The 19,945-nt window shown below is 42.1% G+C and overlaps 1 protein-coding gene across 4 annotated transcripts in view; it reads right to left on the bottom strand.

Annotated features, from left to right (window-relative positions):
- The window catches only part of LOC126185173 (probable cytochrome P450 CYP44), a 244,453-nt gene that overhangs the window by 144,412 nt on the left and 80,096 nt on the right, over positions 1 to 19,945 (bottom strand). For all 4 annotated transcript variants that reach the window (XM_049928016.1, XM_049928018.1, XM_049928019.1 and 1 more), the window contains one exon: positions 5,623 to 5,821. In XM_049928016.1, coding sequence (XP_049783973.1) covers positions 5,623 to 5,821 — 199 coding nt within the window. The remainder of the gene's footprint in view (positions 1 to 5,622; positions 5,822 to 19,945) is intronic.

Genomic DNA, 19,945 nt, shown 5'->3' with positions numbered 1-19,945 from the left:
GCTGAACTTAGAGAATTGCAAGACAGTGGAGCTATTGTGCCCATACAAGCTAGTCAGTGGGCAGTTCCTTCTCTAAATACTCGCACAAACGAAAAAATGGCTGACATCAAAATAAGTGTCCAAGGAATAGAAAAGCAACTGGAATCACTCAACAGAGGAAAGTCCACTGGACCTGATGGGATACCAATTAGATTCTACACAGAGTATGCGAAAGAACTTGCCCCCCTTCTAACAGCCGTGTACCGCAAGTCTCTAGAGGAACAGAAGGTTCCAAGTGATAGGAAAAGAGCACAGGTAGTCCCAGTCTTCAACAAGGGTCGTCGAGCAGATGCAAAAAACTATAGACCTATATCTCTGACGTCGATCTGTTGTAGAATTTTAGAAAATGTTTTTTGCTTGAGTATCATGTCGTTTTTGGAAACCCTGAATCTACTATGTAGGAATCAACATGGATTCCGGAAACAGTGATCGTGTGAGACCCAACTCGCTTTATTTGTTCATGAGACCCAGAAAATATTAGATACAGGCTCCCAGGTAGATGCTATTTTTCTTGACTTCCGGAAGGCGTTCGATACAGTTCCGCTCTGTCGCCTGATAAACAAAGTAAGAGCCTACGGAATATCAGACCAGCTGTGTGACTGGATTGAAGAGTTTTTAGCAAACAGAACACAGCATGTTGTTATCAATGGAGAGACGTCTACAGACGTTAAAGTAACCTCTGGCGTGCCACAGGGGAGTGTTATGGGACCATTGCTTTTCACAATATATATAAATGACCTAGTAGATAGTGTCGGAAGTTCCATGCGGCTTTTCGCGGATGATGCTGTAATATACAGAGAAGTTGCAGCATTAGAAAATTGTAGCGAAATGCAGGAAGATCTGCAGCGGATAGGCACTTGGTGCAGGGAGTGGCAACTGACCCTTAACATAGACAAATGTAATGTATTGCAAATACATAGAAAGAAGGATCCTTTATTGTATGATTATATGATAGCGGAACAAACACTGGTAGCAGTTACTTCTGTAAAATATCTGGGAGTATGCGTGCGGAACGATTTGAAGTGGAATGATCATATAAAATTAATTGTTGGTAAGGCGGGTACCAGGTTGAGATTCATTGGGAGAGTCCTTAGAAAATGTAGTCCATCAACAAAGGAGGTGGCTTACAAAACACTCGTTCGACCTATACTTGAGTATTGCTCATCACTGTGGGATCCGTACCAGATCGGGTTGATGGAGGAGATAGAGAAGATCCAAAGAAGAGCGGCGCGTTTCGTCACAGGGTTATTTGGTAACCGTGATAGCGTTATGGAGATGTTTAACAAACTCAAGTGGCAGACTCTGCAAGAAAGGCGCTCTGCATCGCGGTGTAGCTTGCTCGCCAGGTTTCGAGAGGGTGCGTTTCTGGATGAGGTATCGAATATATTGCTTCCCCCTACTTATACCTCCCGAGGAGATCACGAATGTAAAATTAGAGAGATTAGAGCGCGCACGGAGGCTTTCAGACAGTCGTTCTTCCCGCGAACCATACGCGACTGGAACAGGAAAGGGAGGTAATGACAGTGGCACGTAAAGTGCCCTCCACCACACACCATTGGGTGGCTTGTGGAGTATAAATGTAGACGTAGACGTAAGTCCACTAGTTTTGCTTCCCAAATCTTCTCATTTCGTTCATCTCTGTGTTGACTTTAAGTCTACAGTAAACCCACAAACTGTGATTGATTCTTATCCATTGTCATGCCCAGAGGATCTCATGAAAAAATTAGGTGCTGGTCGCTCTTTTCAAAAATTGATTTATGTGATGCATATCTTCAAATACTACTAGATGAAGAATCTCAAAAATTGTGTGTTGTGAACACTCATTTGGGCTTGTTTAAATATTTGCATTTACCTTTTGGCAGTGTTTCTGCACCCACCATTTTCCAATGGCTGACTGCTGAAGTATCAAACTGTTCAAAGTATTTGGATGATATTGTCATAGCAGATCATACACATGAAGAACACATTGCAAATTTATGTGCTTTGTTTTGTGTGTTATCTGATGCAGGACTAAAGTGTAGACTGGATAAGTATGATATTTTAAAACCTGAGTTGCAATATCATGGTCGTGTCATAAACAGTCAAGGTGTACATCCTCTTCAGTCACATTTGTTAACCATATGTGACTTGCCAATTCCTCGCAATGCCACAGAATTGCAGTCAGTCTTAGGGAAAATGAACTATTATATTCGGTTCATACTGAATGCTGCACAAATTGCAACTCCATTGCATCATTTGCATTACAAGAATGTCCCCTTTGTTTGGACAGATGAGTGCCAAGAAGCTTTTCAAAAACATAAAGATGCATTGGTTAGTGATCAATGCATGGTTTACTTTGATTCTCACAAACCAGTTGTGTTGCACGTTAATGCTTCCTCTTATGGAGTTGGTGCAGTGCTTTCACACAGATTTGGAGATAGAGACAGGCCCATTGCTTTCACATCAAAAGTGTTGTCCCAAGCTCAGTGTAACTATTCACAAATAGAGTGAGAGGCATTGGCTATTGTGTATGTTGTCACCAAATTCCACCAATATTTGTATGGCAGAAAATTCTACTTAGTAACGGATCACAAGCCATTTCCATCATGTTTCATCCAATGAAGCCAGTTCCTGTATGAACTGCCCAAAAATTGCAGAGAGAGGCTTTGTTGTTGTCTCAATACTAGTAAGAGACAGCTCAACATGGTAATGCGGATGCACTTTCATGTCTTCCAATTGGCCCTGATACAGACTTTGACACTTCTGCTGCATCGTGTTGTCACATTGATGCTCAGGATTCTGAATTGTTTCAATCCTTTCCTCTGAACTATAGGAAAATTCGACAGGCCACGGTAGCTGATTCAGATTTCAATATTTTGCTAAAATACATTCACAACATCTTGGCCTCACTCATTGCATAGCATAAAGAACTCTGTCATGCACTGATACTTTGCACATCAGCATAGCCTCGCTACAAAGAAAGGAGCGAGTCTTGTCCAAACTGACAGTGGACAGTCACATGTGTTGATCCCCAAAGCTTTGCAAAAAGAAGTGTTGCAGTTACTTCACCAAGGCCACTGGGGGATTGTTCGTACGAAACAGTTAGCATGTCAACACTGTACTTGGCAGGGTATGGACACCCAAAGAGAACAGATGATGTCAGTGTCACACATGTGTGCAAAATCAGTCTGCTCCACAACAAAAGTTCACTGCTTGGCCTAAGTCACAATCACCATGGCAACGTGTGCATATAGGCTTTGCGGGACCGTTTTGGAACACTCGTTGGTTGATTGTGGTAGACGCATATAGCAGGTTTCCTTTTGCTGTGCCAATGAACTTGACAACATCACTTAGCACAATTCAGGTGTTATCCTCTATTTTTTGCCTCAAAGGTTTGCCGGATATCATAGTGCTGGACAACAGCCCTCAGTTTACATCAAATAAATTTGAAACATTCTATGAATGCAATGGCATACAATATCTAACCAGTGCACCATTCCACCCACAGTCAAACAGCGAAGCAGAATGTTTTGTCAGAATGTTCAGCAGATGGCCAAACCTCACACCGCACACACGAGGGATCAAGCATTGCAACAGTCTCTTGCCTCCTATTGTTCACATCCACGAGATGGACCATTGCCAATGGAATTGCTTCATGGCCACTACCACAAAACACTGCTCTACCCTCCTCAGCATACACCGCTGAAGGAAGGCCACAAGTATTGCTTTGTGCTGCATGATATTGTGTATTTCAATGTTTTTAGTGGCAGCAGACAGTGGGCACGAGGCAAGATTGTTCGTCAACTTCACCCAGGCATGTATAACATTTTAGGCCCATTCAGATTGCAGCACCGACATCACAATCAAAGTCACCACTGACATGTGCATGGTGATCCTTCTGTATCTCTTCCCCCAGATTCAAGGATTCCATGGACAACACGGTAACAGGAGCTGCCAGAGGGTGTCATCATGAGACTGCGGGACAACCCCATGAAGACGGAGCCTTCATCTACTCTGCCTCCTATTGTCCTACCAATGGATCTGGATCCAGTGCCGCCACACCAGCCAATGCCTTCTACATCTTGTTATGGGCCTCAGGAGGTGGATGTGTACCCTTCTGGTCATTTAGCGAGGTATGTTTCCGCCACAGCAAAGACCGGATGGTGGGGAATAACTGGAAGCTTGATGTTCCCAGCAGCACAGCTTCTAGTCCCTCAGAGGAGGAGGAGGAGGAGGAGGAGGACGAGGAGGAGGAGGAGATTAGTGTTTAACATCCCATCGACAACGAGGTCATTAGAGATGGAGCACAAGCTCAGATTAGGGAAGGACTGGGAAGGAAATATGCTGTGCCCTTTCAAAGGAACCATCCTGGCACTTGTCTGAATCAATTTAGTGAAGTCACAGAAAACCTAAATCAGGATGGCTGGAGACAGGTTTGAACCGTCGTCCTCCTGAATGTGAGTCCAGTGTGCTAACCACTGCGCCACCTTGCTCGGTGATCCCTCAGAGCATCCACACTATACTACGATGGTCCATCACTTTTTGGGAGGGGGGAGGGGGGGGAGGAATTTACTGCATAAAGTCAAGCACCACCACGCTAGTTGGAAACGAGAGAACAGAGAGGGCTGTGAAGAAGACGTCAGCCAATTGCACTCTGAACAACACCTCTCCAGGATGACAATGTGATGGCAATGACCTCTATGTGAAGAGGACATAACCGCCATGCTGACTGGCCGTAGCCCACTTCTACACCAGCATCCAAAGTAGGCATTTCTAGACCAGGGACTTAGGAATTGTATATACTGAAGAGATTTATTTACATGTCACCCTTTGCTTGCAACACTTCTGTGTTATTGTCAAATTTAAGTATTGTCATTGTTCATTTCATAATAAAACTCATTAATATGATTTGCTTGCCAACAGATGGTTGGCATGAGGTGAGATCGTTTGTCAATTTCGTGCAGGTAAGTATCTCATTTTAGGCCCATTCAGATTGCAGTGCTGACATCACAATCAAAGTCACCACTGACATGTGCATGGTGATCCTTCTGTATCTCTGTTTATCTGGCAAGCCGAGAAAGCAGGTTTCCCAGACTCCCATCTTTGACGACTAGGCAAGATTCAACATAAGTATCCTGGGATAATTCCTGATGTGTTTCCTTAAATTTTATTTTGACTCATTTATAACTATATCAGCTATGTCTGAAAACATATGTGGACAAATAAAGTACAGCTGATAGAAATCTTTGCTTAAGTAATTACTGCATACTGTGGCTTTATCGCATACATATACAAACTGTCCATATCTTTTTACTTTTTGCAGATATTCCTTATTATGGTGGAATTGCACAAGGAAACTAGTTGTAAAGTACAGTCTGGTGGACAGACAAGTGACTGTGCAGCACAAAATTCAGAAAATTTCTAATTTGTAACTGAAACTGCAACAAAAGTGGTAAAACTGTATCATTTTTTACGGTTAACTATCTATTACTTTGACTATCCTACATGACTTCGTTGTAACAAATAGAAATTAAGAGACTTGAAGAAATTTGAGCAAAAAAAAGAAGATGATCACTTAGCAGCAGAAAAATACTGAAAGTTTACCTGTAAATAAAGTTTTCTGCCTCTGTTATCCTCTTCCACTTTGGAGTACGAAAATATTTGTACATAGGCAGTGAAAATTTTAGAATGGCTGACAACTGAAACACTTCTTTGTTGGCATCAATTATTTTCTGTGCCACTTTCTCCATTTCCCCGCCATATAGGCAACCTAGTCTCCTTCCAAAACAGATTGCTCCAGCAGCTAAACACAAGTTATTTTCATGTTGTAATTAATACAAAGTGGTTTAAATTGCATGAAAACAAAAGTACAATATTGATCCACTTTAGTAAGTATGTTTAAAACATGAAAATATGAATCAGTGGAAAAATAAACCAATTGCACACATCTAAGCTTTCATTATCAATGACAAACACAAAAAGTACAATAACACAAACATATACATTCACATCTGCACCCTGCAAGCTACTGTATAGTGTGTGTTGAAGGATAAATAGTACACAACAATGATTTTACTTTGCCCTATTCCATTTACAGATGATAAATGGAAAGAATTACTGTTGACATCACACAGCATAGATCTGAACTTTTTCTAATTTTAAAATTGTGGTCATTATGCAAGATGCACATTGCAGGAAGTAATATTTCTTGACTCATTCTGGAACATGGGCTTTGAGGAATCCTTTATGTTACCTTTGCTTTCAGTATGTAATTATGAATGACATACTGACTTATACCTGATAGGAAGTTTAGGTGATGGTGTGCAGATGTATTAGAAGTTTTATGGAAGTCATGAAGCATTCATTGACCTGAGCTCTGTTATCTACCACATTCAGGATATCAAGAATGAACAAGAAAGGCTGTTTATAATGAAAAGGATAACTTCTTGTTTTTTTATATTATTCATTTACATGGAACAAAATGTTCCATGATCAGTTACTATACAGAAATGTATCTCTGAATCACAAAATCCAGATGTCAGTTACAATAACCAAATGTAATCTGACACTTCCAAATAATCACACACAGAACAAGCAAAAGGATGGACAACAAAAAGGGAGTAATCTCACTGCCAGTGCTCAGCTCATTTTCAATACATTTTGAAACTGATGAGATGCGGATGGCAAATAAGTCTGTGTAATACATAGACGAGTGGAAGTTCCAACAGAAAAGTTGAATTCACCCCCTGAAAACAAATGCTGAAAGTATTCTAATGGACCACACAAAATTTGAGACTTTCATAGTGACTTAGTAAACCAATACACTGTTTTCCATAGCTAGGAGTCCTGGCTCCAAGTATAAACAGGGCTAGATGTTATCTAAATCCAGGGCTAGAGGCATACAAGATGCATATTGCCTTCTTGGAGAAACAATACAAAACTAAGACTTCAGTTCCTCCAAATCTTATAGTAACATCCTCAGGAGAAACAAAACAAATCACAACTAGAGACACTATTTACTATTCTACAAAAACCTTCACTAAAAAATATACTGACTCTATACCAACTGCAATTGTCAGTTTGTTTTGGTTTATTTTTTGTACTATCATACAGTTTCAATCTTAGGCCATTTTCCAATACTGAAATACAATAATTGACTGCAGGATAATTAAAAATCTGTGATGGCAAATATTGCCATACTGGTCCCTTGAATTTGTTGCACATAATTCATGTCCTTATCCTTGCACTCCTGACAGCATGTACAATATGAATAATAAAAACTGTGAAACTTTCTGGCAGGTTAAAACTGTGTGCCGGGCCAAGACTTGAACTCAGGACCTTTGCCTTTCGCAGGCAAGTGCTCTACCAGCACTGTACATGTAGAACCATGGGTAGAGTGTTCAGTCACAGCCTTTTAGTGCTGTGACCCAATCTTTGGTCAGAAAATTATTAGTCTTTAACAAAACAATAATTCCCATGTGGGGTTGTTGGTCCTCCATTGGGCACTTCCCCAAGTGGTGGATAGAGGAGTGTTCTCCAGATATGGAGGGTACCAGGGAAATAAAATACCTGGGACAGACAAAAACCAGCAGGTATGAGGGCCAATGGCTTGGAAGAAAGGCAGAGTAGCCCCAAACCATCAACTGCTGCCTTGCAGTCAGTAGAGGGACCTACAAAGGCTAAGGATGCTCCCCTAAAAATGGAGCCAGCTACCCAGTGAGCTGTAAGGGGCAATCCCCCAAATGGTTGGGTGGGAGTTAACAGTCTTCCCCAATAAAAATCACTTGTTGCAAATGCTAACAAAGGAATAAGCTGGACAGATATTTTGATGACAGCCCAAGCAAACAAAAAACATATATGAGGTATGTACATAAGAACAAGGAATGTGTGGAGCCTATACCAATCTGGAGCCATATGCCAGCTGCTAACACAAGTAAACAACTACGGTATAAAACTATTTCCTCTCTTGGAAACTGGGTGCAAGGGAAGTGACATAATGGACTCAGGAAATTTCACTATCTTCTATAGTGGCGGAGGACGAATACCTTTGGTAAAAGTTTTGTGGTCGCTAAAGGACTGAAACATGCTATGATGCACTTGAAACCAATCAAAGAATGGATCTCCACATTGTTGAGATTAAGGGCAAAAATTTTTCGACATAACAATTATAAATGTACATGCACCCACAAAAGAGGCAGATGAACAACCAAAGGACGAGTTTCGTAGCAAGGTTGTATGATCAGGCTCCCAAGCGTGGTGTTAAAATCTTAATAGGAGACTTGAATGCAAAAACAGGAAAAGAAGAGGCTTATCAACCAACTATAGGAAGACATAGTCCCCATGAAATATCAAATGACAACGGAATTAGAGTTGTAGATTTTGCTATAAGTAAAAACATGACTGTCACCAGTACATGTTTTCCACAAAAAAAGATACACAAAGAAACATGGATGTCACCAGATGGAGAAACTAGAAATCACATAGACCATATACTGATTGATCGGAGGCACAGATCGGACATAATTGAGGTTAGGAGCCACTGTGGAGCTGACTGCAATTCACACCATCATCTAGTGAGAATTAAGTACAGACAAAGGATCTCACTATTGAGTAAACAAAGAGGCCACAAACAGAAAAGTTTTGACATTAAGAAACTGAAGTTAGAAGAAATACGGAGAGCATATTAGATGGAAATAGAAGAGGGGATTAAAAATGATACCGACACATCAAATGAACATATAGAAATAATGTGGAAACGATGTAAGACTGCAATCCTTGAGGCAGATGGAGGGGTTTTGGGGACATGTACAGGCTCAAAGGAAGGCAGATTGGTTTGATGAAGAATGTATGAGAAGAAATGAAGAGCATAACATAGCATGAATGAAATTATTTCAGAGAAGAACTAGAGCAAATTTGAATGAATATACAAAGAAGCTCTGTGTAGCTAAGAGGGTTTGCAGAAAGAAACAAAGGGCACTAGAAAAGAAAAAATTGGAAGAAATTAAACAGCTAGGGGAAGATAAGTAAGTACGTGAAACGTACCAAAGGATTAAAGAACTAAAGGCTGGGTTTCAAGCCAGAACAAATATATGTAGGAGTAAAGAAGGGGATTTGATACGGGAGAGTAATAAAATACTTGACGGATGGGTAGAATACTTCCAAGGGATACTGAACCGAGAAGAAGAAGGATTGGAACAGGGAGAACTGGTGGAAATAACTTATTGCAGACCAGAGGTCTTAACACCAGAACCAACACCAGAGGAAGTGATACAATCCATTAAGACCTTAAAACACAATAAGTCACCTGGAGAAGATCAGATCCAGGTGCAACTTCTCAAATATTGTGGGGAAACTCTGTGGAAAGCAATATACACTCCTGAAAATTGAAATAAGAACACCGTGAATTCATTGTCCCAGGAAGGGGAAACTTTATTGACACATTCCTGGGGTCAGATACATCACATGATCACACTGACAGAACCACAGGCACATAGACACAGGCAACAGAGCATGCACAATGTCGGCACTAGTACAGTGTATATCCACCTTTCGCAGCAATGCAGGCTGCTATTCTCCCATGGAGACGATCGTAGAGATGCTGGATGTAGTCCTGTGGAATGGCTTGCCATGCCATTTCCACCTGGCGCCTCAGTTGGACCAGCGTTCGTGCTGGACGTGCAGACCGCGTGAGACGACGCTTCATCCAGTCCCAAACATGCTCAATTGGGGACAGATCCGGAGATCTTGCTGGCCAGGGTAGTTGACTTACACCTTCTAGAGCACATTGGGTGGCACGGGATACATGTGGACGTGCATTGTCCTGTTGGAACAGCAAGTTCCCTTGCCGGTCTAGGAATGGTAGAACGATGGGTTCAATGACAGTTTGGATGTACCGTGCACTACTCAGTGTCCCCTCGACGATCACCAGTGGTGTACGGCCAGTGTAGGAGATCGCTCCCCACACCATGATGCCGGGTGTTGGCCCTGTGTGCCTCGGTCGTATGCAGTCCTGATTGTGGCGCTCACCTGCACGGCGCCAAACACGCATACGACCATCATTGGCACCAAGGCAGAAGCGACTCTCATCGCTGAAGATGACACGTCTCCATTCGTCCCTCCATTCACGCCTGTCGCGACACCACTGGAGGTGGGCTGCACGATGTTGGGGCATGAGCGGAAGACGGCCTAACGGTGTGCGGGACCGTAGCCCAGCTTCATGGAGACGGTTGCGAATGGTCCTCGCCGATACCCCAGGAGCAACAGTGTCCCTAATTTGCTGGGAAGTGGCGGTGCGGTCCCCTACGGCACTGCGTAGGATCCTACGGTCTTGGCGTGCATCCGTGCGTCGCTGCGGTCCGGTCCCAGGTCGACGGGCACGTGCACCTTCCGCTGACCACTGGCGACAACATTGATGTACTGTGGAGACCTCACGCCCCACGTGTTGAGCAATTTGGCGGTACGTCCACTCGGCCTCCCGCATGCCCACTATATGCCCTCGCTCAAAGTCCGTCAACTGCACATACGGTTCACGTCCACACTGTCGCGGCATGCTACCAGTGTTAAAGACTGCGATGGAGCTCCGTATGCCACGGCAAACTGGCTGACACTGACGGCGGCGGTGCACAAATGCTGCGCAGCTAGTGCCATTCGACGGCCAACACCGCGGTTCCTGGTGTGTCCGCTGTGCCGTGTGTGTGATCATTGCTTGTACAGCCCTCTCGCAGTGTCCGGAGCAAGTATGGTGGGTCTGACACACCGGTGTCAATGTGTTCTTTTTTCCATTTCCAGGAGTGTATAAAGTAATACTGAGCATCTTGCAGGAAGAGAGCATGCCAATGGAGTGGAAAATGGCTATTATGTGTCCCATGCATAAAAAAGGAGATAAATTAAACTGCCAGAATCTAAGGAATCTCCCTGCTAAATACTACATATAAAGTGTTATTCAAGATCGTAACTAGGAGGCTTACTCCCTATGTGGAAGAGAGAATTGGAGACCATCAGAGTAGGTTTAGAAGAAATAGGTCAACAACTGACCAAATATTCACATTACGCAAGCTACTTCAAAAATGTTATGAACAACAAATAAACGTACACCATATTTACATCAATTTTAAACAAAACGTATAGTAGCATCTCAAGAGTGACATTGCAGAATGTGATGGAAGAGGCTGGACTACCTAAGAAGCTCATTAAACTTACTATGATGCCTCTCAGTGAAACCAACTGTAAAGTAAAAATACAAGGCAAAATCTCCAGAGAAGTGGAAGTCAAGAAGGGACTGAGACAGGGTGACAATATCTCCTTACTGCTATTTGACCTCTGCCTAGAAAAAGTCATAAGCCAGATAGAGTTAAATAGAGGAGGAACCATTTTTAGTCATTCACTGCAGTACCTAGCCTATGCTGATGATGTGGCATTACTCGCACAAAACAGTGCTGTGCTGGCTGATGCCTATCAACAACTGGAGAGCAGTACAAGGGAACTTGGCCCGGTAGTCAATGTTGAAAAGACCATATATATGACAATGACCAACCAGCAAAACCTGTCAAATCTCGGGATAGCCAACAATTAGTTTTCAAGGGTGAGAGACTTCAAATACCTCTGATCAACTATCACAGGGACAAATTACATCAGCAGCAAAGTGAAAGTTAGAACAGCAGCAGGCAACAGATGCTACTTTGTCACACTACCCATGCTTAAGAGCTCACTTCTATCACAAAAATCTAAAATCCTCATTTACAAAACAATTATTAAGACCAGTTATGTATGGTGCTGAGACATGGACTGTGACTGCAAATGAGGAAATGATCCTTAGCATTTGGGAGAGAAAGGTTCTGCATAAAATATTTGGGCCAAAATACAATCAAGAATGTTGGCACATGTGTATGAATGCAGAATTAGAACAACTTTTTGAATAACCTGATGTTGTCGCTACCATTTAGATAAAAAGAGTGTGGTGGGCAGGACACGTGGTCAGATTGGAGGAAGACAGAACATGTAAGAAGTTTTTTGATGGCAAGGCTGGAGGCACATGATGGAAGGGACTTTCCAGAAAGAGATGGGTGGATGGAATTGAAGGAGACATGAAAAAGCTGGGTGTCAGAGGATGGAGATGGAAAGCCATGGACCGGATAGAATGGCAGTATATTGTGATGCAGGCCAAGGCCCTTCAAGGACTGTAGATGGTTAGTTGGTTGTTTGGGGAAGGAGACCAGACAGCATGGTCATCGGTCTCATCGAATTAGGAAAGGATGGGGAAGGAAGTCGGCCGTGCCCTTTCAGAGCAGAGGAACCATCCCGGGATCTGCCTGGAGTGATTTAGGGAAATCACGGAAAACCTAATTCAGGATGGCCGGACGCAGGATTGAACCATCATCCTCCCGAATGTGAGTCCAGTGTCTAACCACTGCGCCACCTCACTCGGTCAAGGACTGTAGAGCTGAGGAGTAAGTAAGAGATACAATAATTGACTGCAGGATCATTAAAAGTCTGTGATGGCAAATATTGCCATACTGGTCTCTTGGATGTGTTGTATATAATTCATGTCCTTATCTTTGCACTCCAAAGAGCACATACAGTATGAATAATAAAAACTGTACATGTAGAACCATTGGTACAGTGTCCAGTCATAGCCTTGTAGTGCCGTGACCAAGCCTTTGGTGAGAAAATTGTTAGTCTTTAACAAAAGTAATGAAAAGTAGCATGGAAGTGACATAGAGCTGTGGGCCAGGAGCCACAAGTGTGGTGACATGCATGACAATAATGAACACATCAGGGGATTGCGGAGTGAGGATAACAGAGCTCAGTGATAAACAGCACTGCACAGCCATAAACGTGTAGCAAGGGGGGCAGTATAACCACCCCAGGGCAAGTCTTTCATTTTGGCAATGTGACTAGGTGCTGGGTTTTAACAAAACAAATGGACACTGGAGGCATATAAATAAGTCTGAATTTTAAGGCAGAGGTCACTTATCATCCCTGGAAGGCAGCAGTACCACCACGACACCAGAATGACACTGGATAGCATGATGACTGGGTTCCACCAGCTACAGTCATGGGTTCGAGACTGAGCTGCACCTGCCATCTGCACTAAGTCCTTCACAGGACTTGGTGTTTCAATCATGCACATCCGCCATCTACAGCTGCCAACTCTATGCTAAGATCGTAGTGGGACCCAGCGTCACAATGTCAGTCACCAATCAACTGCTATCAGATGGCAGCAGACCGTACCCCACACACAACCATCCACATATTCCATCACACTTTGCAAACAGGGTGATGGTCCACTGAGCCTACATGACACAGGGCTGCAGAGCCTACGTGAAGCCAAAGGAAGTAGAGCACACGCCGCCTCCGTGGTTGCGTGCGGAATCAAGGGGCCACCTCCCATGTGGTGTGCCATCCCAACACAACTTGATGTGCCACAGATGTCAATGTCCATGTGCTACTAGGCTGCTGACCTACGCAATGTGATGCGACAGCTCATCAGCACTACTGTATTTACTCTAATCTAAGCCGCACTTTTTTTCTGGTTTTTGTAATCCAAAAAACTGCCTGAGGCTTAGAATTGAGTGCAAAGTAAGTGGAAGTTCTGAAAAATGTTGGTAGGTGCCGCCACAACTAACTGCTGCTGTTGAATTTATGTAGTGCTACACAGGCATCCTTTGCAGGCACAAAGATAAATACTGGTGCCAAAACCCCTGCGTCAGTAAATAAATTAAAAGAAAAGGTAGAAGAATGTAAACATTATGCCATGCATTCTTTGATGTTTGCTGCTATCTCATTTAAATCCTGTCTGCCTAATAAACTATGAAACTAGAGTGAGAAAACAGCAAATGTGGAAGAATATACATGTCATGTCATGTTTATATTCATATTATTCTTATGCTGAATAGTGATACAGTCAGAAATGAAGCATGGCAACTGACTAGATTTTTAAATCTAAGATGACTCTAATTTCTGTGCAGAATATAATGTACTAAAGAGGCATCTGCAAAGATTTTCAAACGGAGAAAAATTTTTGCTAAACTCTTGTTCAGAACATCTTCTATCATATGCAGTCTATTATTTGGTTCTTGTTGATCATTATCAAAGAAAGCAGCAGTGTAAGTAAAAGCAGCAGTGTAAGTAACAACAAATAGCAGTCTCTTGCCATTGTTTCACTTATGAGACAATTCCTCTCTTTTTTTTATTGTAAGCGGCTGTAGCGCGACAAAAGCAAGCCATGCTGCGAGCGGCGACAGGTCGTAAACACTCATTATCGGAATGCGACAAACAATGCATGACACAGTACAATAATACATTTTCAGCCTAGAGTGACATAAACACCTGTAACAAAGAGAACAGCACTTATCAGATCAAAGCAAAATAACCAATCGATTCAAATCAGATGAACCACGTGAAAAAGGAAGGGTACCTGTATAAATACGGACGGAGAGCTTGACACATAGCAATGGCTACTTGGTAAAGCTGAACTGTTAAGCTTATTACTCAAACCAAACTACTTCATCCATTCGACCTCAATTGTGTCTCATGTTACAATGGACCAACTTTGTTTCAACTTGGAGGGGCGGTCTAAAACTTTTATCTCCCATTGAATTTAGAGTCTCAAATTTCAGGTGTGACTTAGATTTGGGAAAAAAATTTTTCCTTGATTTCGAGTCTCATTTTTCAGGTGTGGCTTAGATTCAAGTGTGGCTTATATTTGAGTAAATACGGTACGCAGAAGCTGCCACCTGTTCTTCACTACAAGTCAGAGTCAGTGAGGAGGGATGTGTCTGCCTCACTATACTGTTTGTCAAGATCAATAAAGCTCATTGTAATTGTTAACAGTGTTTGCCATGGACACCCTCATGTCTGTCACTAACCTTCTGATGCTACAGAGTGGTGACAGGCGGACTGACATTGCCACAATTGTCAGTGGAGGGCTGCTACTCCCGCAGCACATCATCTAAGTCACAGCTCACATTACCATCATTAGGGTGAGTGAAACTGGTTTGCTCTTGTGTGCTGATAGTCATGGAGTCAGAGTTTAGGGGATGTAATTATACAAGGTTAGAAAATCAAGTAGTAGATGAGTTTTTCTATTTGGGCAGCGAAATAACTGATGATGGCTGAAATGGAGAGGATATAAAATGTAGACTGGCAAAGGTAAGAAAAGTGTTTCTGAAGAAGAGAAATTTGTTAACATCAAATATAGATTTAAGTGTTAGAAAATTTTTTCTGAAGGTATTTGTCTGGAGTGATTGATAAACAGTTTAGACAAGAAGAGAATAGAAGTTTTTGAAATGTGGTGCTACAGAAGAATGCTGAAGATTAGATGGGTAGATCAGATAAATAATGAGGAGATACTCAACAGAACTGATGAGAAACAAAATTAGTGGCACAACCTAACTAGAACAAGGGATCGATTGGTAGGACACATTCTGAGACATCAAGGGATTACGAATTTAGTATTGGAGGGAAGTGTAGATGTGAAAATCATAGAGAGAGAGATGAAGAGATGAATACAGTAAGCAGATTCAGATGGATGTAAGTTGCAGTACTTATTTGGAGATGAAGAGGCTTGCACAGGATAGAGTAGCATGGAGAGCTGCAGCAAATGAGTCTGGACTGAAGACCACAACAACAACAATAGCTTTACAAGACAAAAGAAGTTGGCTGACTTGTCACAGTTTAAGGGGAATTGTAGAGGTGAGTGTCTGGTACCTGTGCATTGTACTTAATGTAATTTACTTGGACACTCTGCCCCTTGTGCTGAATTGGTAGCAGTGAATTGTTTTACATGTAATCATTTTGGGCACATGGCTAGACATTGTAGGGCATCCATATGGCTCATGATTAGACAAAAGAAGTAAGTTGATAGAGTACTCTGTGATTACTAGTTGTATCTATATTAGTTTTGTTATTTCTATGTGTTTTTTGGAGTTGCAAAAATGAGTAAGGCAGAAGGAGAGGCAAAGTCAGAGACACAAGATGTCATGAAGGAGGAGACTTTGCAATCTTAGTGAATCAGGTAGCTAAGCTGAGAGCAAATAATGAGATTGTAAACAATTCATTGGCAAAGATGGATCATGAAATATGATTGTTGAGATCTCAGGTCGTAGGGGTGGATCCAGCTATTGTTAACCTTGTTTCTTACTTCTACAGTATGATGTATGAGAATGTGGCAGCATTTGTAGATCTTATGTCATCATCTAACATAGGGAGATGGTCAGACAAGCAGTTATTGCAGATTGCGAGGTTACATTTGATGGAGAAAGTGAAGTTGTTTGTAAGATGCACAGAAGCATTGCGTAATGCAAAGAGACTTTTGAGCAACTGAGACAGGGGTTGTAACAAAAGTACAGGAAGCAGACTAGTGCACAGTTTTTTCAAGAGCATTTGGGTACTATGTCCAGAAAGTATAATGAAGCAGTGGAATATTTTGTAGATAGGGGTAGGGGATAATGATGTACAGTCATTGGGGTCAGTAGTGAAGAGTTTTTCACTGGAGGCAAACAAATTTAAGCAACGTGTAGAAGTGGTGTCTTATGTAAGCGAGGGGTACAGCACAATCCTAGGATTGGACTTTCTGTATCAACATCATGATATACTGACTTTTGACAATGTGTAGTGGAAATTAATAAGAACAGATTCTGACTAGGAGAAGCTATTGCCATGAGGAACAGCTAATGTATAAAACAGCCCAGTTAAACCACAAGCAACAACATTATGGCCTGATTCAAATGATTGTATTTCAGGACGCACTGGAAAATTGCTATGGGTGAATGTGGAGCCTGAATTACCAGTTGATATGTTGTGTCTGATATAACTGCTAGAGGTTAGTGAAATATTGGATATGGTGTGTTGTTTGGTGAAATGTAGTATTGCATGCATATATGAGAGTAATGGAGGCACTGCAGTACATGTCAATGCAGATCATTTTGGAGCCGAAGAAGTTAAGTTGTTTTTAGCTACATTAGAGATGCTGGATGAGGAAGATTGACACACTGGAGTGTTGGCTATGATGAGGCACTGGATGTTTCTAGGACTGCATTTTGTGATGAATTGAAGTATTCAAGGGGAATGAATAAGACAATGATGGAGAGCCTGTTGTTATAATTTCAAGATTTGTTTTTTCTACAGGAGCCATTGCCTGCTACACGAGTAACAAAACACAAGTTTCCAGCAGGAAACAAAGCACTGGTGTATCAGAGGCTGTACAGAATTCCATGACTGCTCAACCAGTTTTGAAGGACTATATAAACCAACAGTTTGTTGATGGAACTGTGGAAGAGAGTACTAATCCTTGGGAGGGGGGAGGGGGCAGGAATTGTGATCGTGCCAAAAAACATTTATGGATGGTTTAAAGAAATATTGGTTTTATTGAGATTACCACCAGCCACATAGTAAGATTACAACAGATGCCTACCCAACTGCAAACATCACAGAGATGATAGACAACCCAGTGCAAGGCCAGTACTTCTTGATATTGGACTGGAGAGGCTTATCATCAGTTAGAAGTTGCTCTAGAAGATAGACTGAAAGCAGCATTTTCAGCACCTTGAGGACACTATCAGTATATAAGGTTGCCCTTTAGGTTGAAGAATGTACCAGCAACATTCAAACAGCTGCTGGACAGAGTGCTGAAGAGTCTGAAACTGCTTCAATGTCATCTTGATGATATAATCAAGAGCATAGACAAAGTCTGAGGGAAATGTTTAAAAGATTATGAGCAGCCCATTTGACACACAGCACAGAAAAATGTCACTTTGCATTTGAAGAGGTTAACTATCTGGGCCATATCATTAGTAGGGACAATGTGAGGACTGATATGAGGTTAATATAGGCAGTCCAAGACTTTCTGGTAGCACGAACAACCGTGGAATTACAATCTTTCCTCAGTCTCGTAAATTATTATAGAAAATCATGAAGGGGTTTGTGGACATTGCCAGACCAATTACACAGTTGCTGAAGAAGGAGATTAAGATGATATGATCAGGAGAGTGCCAGGAAGCATTTTTCAAGTTCAAGAGAGTATAAACGTCAAGTCTGGTGTTGATGTTTCCAGATTTTCAGGAGTTCATATTATCATGTGATATGTCGAATCACACTCCAGGGTGTGTTTTGAGCCAGGAGATCAACAGGCAAGAACATCCTGTTGCCTATGCATCAAGATAGTTGAACACAGTGCAGAAGAATTATTCTACAATGGAAAGGGAAATGCTTAGCTTGATACGTAAAAATATGTTACTCCAGGGTTACTTATACAGAAGGAAGTTCAAGGCACTGACAGACCATGCTGCTTTGAAGTAGTTACTTGGTTTGAAGGGCCCATCAAGTATATTGATGAGGTGGGTGTTGAAACTCAGTGAATATGAGAATCAAGTATTCCACAGACCAGGAAAGAAACATGGAAATGCAGATGAGCTTAGCAGAAAAGTAGCTGTAATAGAGGCACTAGGTCATGGCCTTGCGGAACTGCAAGCAGCGCAGAGTGCCAACAGAGAGTGTAAACGATATGGCAAGCAACAGTTGTTTACCATGCAAAATGAATTGTTACATAGAGAGATAAAATTGGGAACACAAGAGGTGGTGCCGGCCAAGCTGAAACTAGAAGTGTTATGTGAGATGTATGATCACATTTTATCGTATCTTGTGGGATGTCAGACAATGAACTGGAGAGTGGCAGGAAAGTATTTGTGGAAGAGAAGGAATGATGATAATCAATATGTCAGGAACTGTGTGGATTGTGTACAGTGAGCGGATCTGAGTGGGAGGCAGGAACTGTTACAAGGACTACCACAACCAAACGAAATGTCCAGTTTCATCAGTTTGGACACATTATGCTCATTCAACTGGCCACCAGCAGGTAATTCTTGTGACTCGCCGATCTTTCAAAGTGCCGCCGCACAGTCACATGTGTCCTCTACATGCGGTACTGTCTGCCAGCCATGCAGCAGCAGCGCCACCTAAGCGGCCAGCCAGCCAGCAGCCGCTAGACTGGGACTCAGTTATGATTTGACTGTTAAAGTGTACACACATCTTACTCTGTTTACTTGATCTGTGACTTTCATGTATTGCATCTTCCTTGAAATATACTTGTTCAACTTGAAGTTATTACAATTGGCGACGAGGTAGTGATTTTTCTTTTCCATCGTTGACCCACATGTTTCCATGGCTACTTTAGAACAACTATTGCAAGGTCTCATAGAACAGCAAATGCTTCTCACAAATGTGATTTGTGATTTTGTCGCAGCATCAAATGCGGGGCATCTCTCGTCGTTGTCTATACCTACTTTTCCTCCTTACAACGAGATGGCGGAAGACTGGTCCAGTTACGAAAAACATCTTCGACAACACCTCTTGGCGTTTCATGTCGCATATGAACAAACATGTAAGTCTCTGTTCCTTCCATGGATTTCACCTCAAATGTATCGGTTGTTGTCGCAATTGGCTCCTTTGAAAGATCCTGCATCTTTGTCCTTTGTTGAAATTTGCTCACTTCTGTCCGTCTATTTTTAAAAGCAAATGCATGTGGTAACCTCTCGTGTTGCCTTTTATCATTGTCAAAAACAACTGAATCAATCCTATCGCACTTCGGCTGCTGAACTTCACGGCCTCAGTATAAAGTGTCAATTTGTTACTGTAGTTCAAAAAGAATCCTACGCCGATTCCATGGTACGAGGTGCTATTATCCGATCGACGCCCGACAAAGATGTATAAATTACATGGACGACATTGTTGTCACTGGCTGCACCACTGACGAACATCTTCAAAATCTCTGCACACTTTTTCATGTCTTACAGACTGCCGATCTTAAGTGTAATCTTCAGAAATCAAAATTTTTTCAGGCACCTATCACATTCTTGGGGTTTCAACTCTCTCGGGATGGTATTCGTCCTCTTCAGTAAACTGATGCTGCGATCAATGCCCTTCCTGGCCC

This window comes from Schistocerca cancellata, chromosome 4 (genome assembly GCF_023864275.1).
Source record: "Schistocerca cancellata isolate TAMUIC-IGC-003103 chromosome 4, iqSchCanc2.1, whole genome shotgun sequence".
NCBI classification, from domain to species: domain Eukaryota; kingdom Metazoa; phylum Arthropoda; class Insecta; order Orthoptera; family Acrididae; genus Schistocerca; species Schistocerca cancellata.
Note: the sequence above shows the minus strand (reverse complement) of the source record. Positions and strands in the feature narration are given on the sequence as shown.